Consider the following 7,993-nt stretch of genomic DNA (forward strand, 5'->3'; position numbering starts at 1 on the left):
CATAACAGGTTTATTATGCTATTAAACATAACAGTTATGAGCATTTTCCCCTCTCTTGTTTATTCTTATCAATGCTTGAACAACATTGTGTGTCGGATTATAGACGCGTCACGTGAGCGCTGTGATCCGATTGCCATTGGAGGGGCGGGGCCTAGCATTGACTGACAGCCTCCCTGACCTATGACACTGCGACCCAACAGCGCACGACCAATCAGAGCGGGGGTGTCAGCAGCCAGGGGGCGGGACGCAGCTCTGTGATTGGCTGAAGCGCGCAGCCTCGCAGCCAACTTTCCGTCCCATCCTTTCCTGAAATCCGAATCGAACAAATGGCGTTATTCTGAATTGAGTTTCTTATTCTGAATTCCTCACAACTCTAACGCAGCATTCTCTTGTATCTGCGGGATCCAGACGGAGATGTCACGCAGTCGAAAGAGCAGGCACTTCTGGAGCGAGGAGGAGACGGATCTGCTGCTGCAGACGCTGAAGCAGATGAACATCGACCGCTACACCGACGGACGGAAGCACCGCAACAGCCTGATCTTCCGGAAGGTGTGCGCGCGGCACCGGGAGGCCGGCTTCGCGCGCTCCTGCGACCAGGTCAAGCACCGCTGGAAGACGCTCAAGGCCATCTACTACAAAGCCAAGAGGCAGAGCAGCAGCTCCAGCTTCAAGCACTTCGACACGATGGAGGAGATCTTCGGACACAGGCCTCTGGTGCTCGTCACGAGCCCCCGCAGCGACCACAGAGACGGATCCGCTCGCGACAGCAGAGATGATGAAGAGGAGGAGGAGGAGGAGGAGGGTGAGGAGGGTGAGGAGGAGGAAGGTGAGGGTGAAGAGGAGGAAGGTGAGGGTGAGGAGGAAGAGGAGGAGGGTGAGGGTGAGAAACAGGAGGAATATTAAATAAATAAATAATAAATTATTATTATTATTATATTATAATAAATATTTGATTTCAAAAACAGTATCATAGTTATTAAACTATGTCTTGTTATGATTTTAAATCTGTAATAACCCTCAGAACGGTCTCGAAATAAAAATATGAGATGGCCGTGCTTTAAAATGATGATTATTATTTTTTTAATAATCTTATTAAGTGAAGAAATGTTTAAAACTGTTGAAAACATTTGTTAGAAATTTAGAAAAGTAATCAAAAGTAATCAGTTACATTAATAAAGTAACTGAAATAGTTACACTACTTGATACATTTTAAATAGAGTAACTTGTAATCCGTAACCTGTTACATTTCCAGAGTTACCTTCCCGACTCTGGATATTACGATCAGAAACTGACACACAGCTGTCTTATAGTTCCTGTTAAACAAAAAAAAATCTTAAAGTGTTCAAAACTGATTCAGACACAACTTTTTATCTACTTATTCATTGGTATATATGTAGTCTAATGCAGAAATAAGTAAACATACATATAAAACCAATTTAAATAATTTTTGATCTTAATTTTTAAACTAGACTAATGTAGAACATAGAATAATGCAGTGCAATCGTATCAGTGAAGTGCAGCACAGAAGAAGCAGTGTGTGGTTAAAAGCTTCTCGTGTGTTTGTCTGTTACAGATAATGTAGAGGATGATGTGGAAGGTGGAATCCAGGAAATCCAGTCAGTGAAGATGGAGAACGAGCCCCTGATCCTCACACAAGCGTCACAAGAGAGCTCCAGCGCGTCCACAGAGACCTCCACCTCCAGCTCCACGCAGCCGAGCGCCGCTCCAGGTCTGACACACGCTCCGCATCCCACACCAGCCCTCAGCACATCCCTGATCAGGAGAAGTGTGTCTTTAGATCTGGAGAAATGTGTCACTGCATCAGTGTCTCATCAATGGATGCTCTGCAGTGAATGGGTGCCGTCAGAATGAGAGTCCAAACAGCTGATAAAAACATCACAATAATCCACAAGTAATCCACAGCACTCCAGTCCATCAGTTAACATCTGGAGAAGACAAAAGATGAAACACATCCAGCATTAAGATGTATTTATCTAAAATACATAGAGTCTATAATCCATAATAACACTTCCTCCAGTGAAAAAGTGCATCTCCTGTTGTCTCTCACATCAAAATCCAGACACATATTTGTTTAGAGCTGTTTGAACGCTGCTTGATCTGTGCAGATTTCTCTCCTGATTCACACCAGAACACTTTTTCACTGGAGGAAGTGTTATTATGGATTATAGACTCTATGTATTTGAGTTAAAAAACATCTTAATGCTGGATGTGTTTCATCTTTTTCTTCTTCTCCAGATGTTCACTGATGGACTGGAGTGCTGTGGATTACTTGTGGATTATTGTGATGTTTTTATCAGCTGTTTGGACTCTCATTCTGACGGCACCCATTCACTGCAGAGCATCCATTGATGAGACACTGATGCAGTGACACATGAGTTGAATGTCTGTTGCATAATCCAACGTTTTTCTCTGGGCAAAATAATTAAAAACTTGCCAAAACAAAATAAAATCTGTACAAAATATAGTTTGTCAGACAGCATAGTACAGCCATATGCAAATGTGACGCTGTCGCATCTAACGAGTGAAACGCCCCTCAGCTGTACTTCATCACAGGTCAGTCACAATGACAGTGTCCCGGCGTCAGAGTTTATCTGAGGATGTCACGAACCACCAAACATTAGGCCTACATTTAAGTGAAGATGGATGGACGGTAATGCAGCTTTTTGTGTGTTTGAAACCAGCAGAAATGGCAGGATCGTGTAGAACACGGATTCACATCACGCACCTGCGGCGCTTCTGTGAACGGAGAAAACAGAATTGAACTAGGCTAAATAAAAGGGAATATACAGGCCTATACACAAAATATATTTCACTTATCATTAACAGATGACCAAAACGAAAGAAAAAATAGTGCTGAGTTTGGATCATGTAATGAGTTCACAGAAGAAACCGAGACGGCAGAAAGACTTTTTCTTTATTTTGCAATAGCTTTACAGTTTTGAATCAGCTCGGCGACTCACACGCACATACAACATACTGCTGCAAAACATTTTTAATATCTTGAAAAATTACTCTAAGGTCTTTAAAGCGTTGACAGTTTTTTCTTTTGTCTAATACATTTGATCAAAATCTGGAGAAGATTCTGCTGTATTGGCTGTGAATAGGCACGGGCCGATTACCGGTTTCAAGGTATACCGCGGTTTGAAAACGTCACGGTTTCAGAACCACTAATATTTTGAAATCGCGGTATACCTTGAAACCGGTAATCGGCCCGTGCCTACTACGCATGGATGTGACGATGTGATACGTGCAACAAACATCTTCCCAAATTCTTAATGAGAGTCATTTATAAATCTGCTGTTGTCAACAAAAAGAAGCACTGAGGTCTTCCTGTGGGTTTCTGCCAAAATAAAAGCTTTATCAACATTCTTAAACGTTAGTATTATTTTTACTGTTGTTCTGTAAAATAACAAAGTAGGACCATAATAATGATGATAATAATTACAACAGCTGTATTAATACACTTATTATAATATTCACACAGAGTGTTCAAATCTGTAATACACTTGTATCTGTGGAATCTGAAGCAAGGCTGCATTTATTTGTACAGTAAAAAAATACATGCCTGTTTCAAGAAGGGGTCTCAAAAATGACCAAAAACACAAATATTTAAGTAACTTCTTAATTTTAAGTGAAATTGTGCTGTGTTGGTATAATGTCTGCTAGAATGTTAAGAAATGTTCAGTGTTAAGTAAATATTTTTAAATTGTTGTCTGGTAACTGAACAGATTTTTTTATTTGAAAAGCAAGACAAAACTGTAAAATGCTAAATGTGGGTATTTAATTTATGCAATGGTGAAACAAACTGGCAAAATACATGGCGCAAAAAAAATGTGTTCGGTATTCGGCCCAGTGTTTCATTTTGTTCGTCTTCTGCCAACAATTTTTATTTCGGTGCATCCAGAGAAAGAGCGAGATCATTGACCTCCGCAGCAACAAATCACACATTCTCACATCTGTAGCACTTATTTTGATCTTTAGACTGATGTACCCATGTTGTAACACAAATAAATGAAATGTTTTTGGGTTTTTCCCTTACTTTAAACAAATGCTTATGCAGCCATAAAATAGTACAATGGCAAATTCACAACTAATCTCACTTTTATTAACTATGAATGAGATGAATATAGCCTTGCGTTGTAACTAGGGCTGTACAAATAATCGAATGCGATAATCATGTGTGTCTCGTCAGTAAAGCCAGTAAAGCCACTGGCATGCTACACAATATTGTGTTCTTTTGTCTGCGATAATGAGCGCAATATAGCATAGCTTGTCAGTAACACCTTCGAATAAAATTCCACCCCTACTAAAAAAAAATTAAAAAAACATACAAATGATAAAATAAACATAAAATAAGACGAGATGCACATGATAATCACAACCCCAGTATTTGTGAATGGGTGAACGTTTCACTGATATCAGTGTGCTGTCTGTCGCTGTACAGTGATCATATGAAGCGTGCAGCTGATGGCAGTCATGTGGTGTGCTGCTGTGTCCTCAGGCGTGCTGAAGCGCAGACGCTCGTGTTGCGCTGGGCTGCACAGTCAGTATCAGGGCTTTCTGGAGAGACTGCAGCAGACGCAGAACGCCTGGCTGGAGCAGCAGCTGGAGCAGAGTCACATCCGAGAGGAGCGTCTGGTGGCACAAGTGCTGGCAGAACACACCCGATCCATGGAGGCTTTGGTCAACCAGCTGTTCGCGGGCTTGAGGAGCCTCCTGCCCCCGTCCTGTCCCCATCCCCAGACGTCAGCCCTGCAGAGCAGCAGTCCTGAATCCTGAATCACACATAGACCTCAACCCCTCACATGCACTCTTCATCCTGACGCTCTCTCAGAGTTCACATTCAGCAGCCCTGGACTGAGATGTTAAAGGTAGTGATAACTAGGGATGGCCGTATCAATCCTAAAGTATCGATATTGATGCAAATATCTGAAGTATTGATGCTCAAATTAAAAATATCGCTACTAAGGTGTGTTTTATTTACCTGTGTTTTTGTTTGTTCAATTATAGTATCTGTAGAGTTTTAACTACTGTAAACTAGTGTTGTCAAAAGTACTGAGCGTGATACCATTCAGTACTAAAGTTTTAAAAAGTCCATTTCCCGCCAAGATGTTGGGCAGATTCTGAAATGGCGCAGATTGGCCATTGTGTTCACGTGCTGTTTTAAGAATCTGCTAAACAGCCCTCAAATCTTAGTGGGAAATATACATTTCCATATTCTGTAGCAAATGGTATCGCGGTCTGTACTTTTGACAACATTATAGTAAACATATTTTAACCATGTATAATAGGGATGGGCGATATGGGTTTAAAAATATATCACAATAATTTCTGATATTTATTGTGATAATGATATCAGCGATGATAATTCAGGGGATTATATGCATCCATGACAAAAAAAAAAAAAAAAAAAATCCTGTTACTTTAGAGAAAAGTATTCTCTTTTCCATTTTTTGCCAAAACAGGGTGTTGTTAGCATTACTAAGTACACACGTAATGTAATTATGGTTGGGTATCGTTTGAATTTTATCAATTCTGATTCAGATTCTGCTTATTGACTTTGATTATTTTCTATTACCTGTTTCGATTCCAATGTGATTAAATAATGATATCAAACATTTATCCTGTCTCTTTTTTGCAAACCATTTATTGGAGCAGAATACCGTGAACAAAATTCAACAGGCTACATGAAAACTGCACTCTTTAAGAGTTGTTTGTGTGCAAAATAGAACTGCATGATTCTGGGTAAACTGAGTTTTTTTTTTTTTACCCCCCAATGGAAGTTGTGGTACTGAAAGATTTTGAATATAAATATACTTTATATAAATGTTTACCTATACATAAACTAAAAAAATACAGAATATATGAATGCTTCATATAAATACTGTACCTAAACACAACTAACCTACTGACAGATTTTAACTATAAATAAACTATACATAAATGTTTAACTAAAAACAAACTAAAAAAATACTAACTATACGAATGTTTCACATAATACTGTACATGTGCAAAAAGAAACATTGTAAGTCAAGCAGCTGGCTTGGGAACAGTGCAAGATTATTTGTAGTGCATGAGCATGTAAACATACACATATTACTGAGTCTTTTGTGGGATTATGTACACACAGCAGTGTGTGTGAAGAGTGTCTAATGTGCATAGAGGAGAGTGTGTTACCACAGGTGGTTTGTACATCCTCACTCACCTGTGTGTAACACACCTCAAATTGCACAAAAAAAGTTTCAGACAGTTTTTTCTGTGATGTGGTAAGGTTGGGGGATGAGGGGGTGGAGGAGGTGAGATAGTCCATGTTTCAGGAGGTAGGGGGGTTTTTGTGGGGTTTCAGAGGAGGGCGTGGTGATTTGAGTTCAGGTCTTTCACAGCTTGGGGGAAAAAGCTGTTGAGCAGTCTGGCGGAGCTGGCTCTGAAGCTCCGGTACCGTCTTCCTGATGGAAGGAGCTGGAAGAGACTGTGGGAGAAATGGGTGGGGTCCCCTTCACGATACTGTTGGCTTTGCTGGAGCACTGTGTAAGAAAAATGTCCAGGATGGAGGGGAGAGGGGCACCAATGATCTTAGCAGCTGTGTTCACTGTCCGCTGGAGGGTCTTGTGCTCTGTTGCACTACAGTTCCCGTACCAGACAGTGATGCAGCTGGTCAGCATGCTCTCAATGGGTCCCCTGTAGAATGTGGTGAGGATGGGTGGAGGGAGACTTGCTCTTTTCAGCCGGTGGAGAAAGTGTAGGCGCTGTTGTGCCTTCTTGGAGAGTGACTTCGCTGTTGTGCCTTCATGGGGGAGTCGTGGCCTAGTGGTTTGAGAGTTTGACTCCTAAACCTAAGGTTGTGGATTAGAGTCTCGGGCTGGCAATATCACGACTGAGGTGCCCTTGAGCAAGGCACTGAATCCCCAACTGCTTCCCGGGTGCCGCAGCATAAATGATGCCCACTGCTCCGGGTGTGTGTTCACGGTGTGTGTGTGTGTTCACTGCTATGTGTGTGCACTTTGGATGGGTTAAATGCAGAGCACGAATTCTGAGTATGTCACTTCACCTCACTTTTTTTTTATTTATTTTTTTGACATGGTGTTGGTGGTCCAGGTGAGATCCTCTGTGATGTGCACCCCCAGGAATTTAGTGTTGCTGTCTCTCTCCACAGTCGAGCTGTCAATGGTCAGTGGGGAGGTGGTCAACGGAGTTTCTCTTTAAGTTCATCACAGCCTCCTTTGTCTTACTCACATTGAGGGGCAGGTTGTAAGTGCCACACCATTCAGCCAGTTGTGCCACTTCCTATTTGTAGTGTGTTTCATCGCTGTTGCTGATGAGACCTACCACTGTTGTGTCATCCACAAACTTGATGATGTGGTTGGAGCTGAACTTGGCAGTGCAGTCATGGGTCAGCAGCGTGAAGAGCAGAGCATGATTTCTTTGGTACCGGTATGATGGATGTGGATTTGAGACATGTAGGGATGAGGTGTTGAAGATATCTGTTAGGACATCTGTCAGCTGTGCAGCACAGTCTCTCAGTACACAGCCAGGTATGTTGTCAGGTCCTGCAGCCTTGCGTGGGTTAATCCTAGATAGGGTCTTCCTTTTCAGGGCTCCAAACTGTGACTAAAACGGTTGCATTTGTGACCAAAAATGTTAAATTGCAAGTGAAGTTTTGCAGAGATTAGGCCTATGTATTTACATGTTATAACTTAAAAAAATTCCATGTAATGACTTTTTTCCTGATTGTTTTGGGATCGCATTATTTGCTATGTTCACGTATTAAACTGAGACGATGCACATCAAAGTTTTAGCACAAAAAAGCATTTCAAACAGTCCTCATCTCTGACACACGCCTGATAAACGCAGCTCAGTTGTGCACCGCGAGAGAGATCGTAATGACGAAGACCTGTGAAGTGAAAGTGAGGAAAAGCAGTGTCTGTTTCATGCACAACTTGAACAAACTACAACAGGTAAAGCTGTCAGTTGT

At 41.5% G+C, this 7,993-nt stretch overlaps 1 protein-coding gene across 4 annotated transcripts; it reads left to right on the forward strand.

The window, feature by feature from the left end:
* Positions 1-273: 273 nt before the first annotated feature.
* Positions 274-5,643, forward strand: LOC122139567 (pheromone receptor transcription factor). Of its 4 annotated transcripts, none has more exons than XM_042737733.1 (3): positions 274-826; positions 1,574-1,729; positions 4,523-5,643. In XM_042737733.1, exons 1-3 carry the CDS (start codon positions 415-417, stop codon positions 4,798-4,800), a joined length of 846 nt encoding a protein of 281 aa, XP_042593667.1. In that variant the 5' UTR covers positions 274-414; the 3' UTR covers positions 4,801-5,643. The 4 variants fall into 4 exon arrangements, with proteins under 4 accessions (XP_042593667.1, XP_042593668.1, XP_042593669.1 ...); XM_042737734.1 differs by having other exon boundaries at positions 275-811; XM_042737735.1 differs by having other exon boundaries at positions 275-802.
* The last annotated feature ends 2,350 nt before the right edge of the window (positions 5,644-7,993 follow it).

The sequence above is a fragment of the Cyprinus carpio genome, chromosome B14, assembly GCF_018340385.1.
Source record: "Cyprinus carpio isolate SPL01 chromosome B14, ASM1834038v1, whole genome shotgun sequence".
NCBI classification, from domain to species: domain Eukaryota; kingdom Metazoa; phylum Chordata; class Actinopteri; order Cypriniformes; family Cyprinidae; genus Cyprinus; species Cyprinus carpio.

What these genes read in the sequence shown, in the direction of transcription:
- LOC122139567 (XM_042737733.1), top strand. Translation starts at nt 415, where the DNA reads ATGTCACGCAGTCGAAAGAGCAGGCACTTCTGGAGCGAGGAGGAGACG. An exon ending in GGAGGGTGAGGAGGAGGAAG is followed by an intron (nt 827 to 1,573) that starts GTGAGGGTGAAG and finishes TGTCTGTTACAG; the next exon opens with ATAATGTAGAGGATGATGTG. An exon ending in GCAGCCGAGCGCCGCTCCAG is followed by an intron (nt 1,730 to 4,522) that starts GTCTGACACACG and finishes CTGTGTCCTCAG; the next exon opens with GCGTGCTGAAGCGCAGACGC.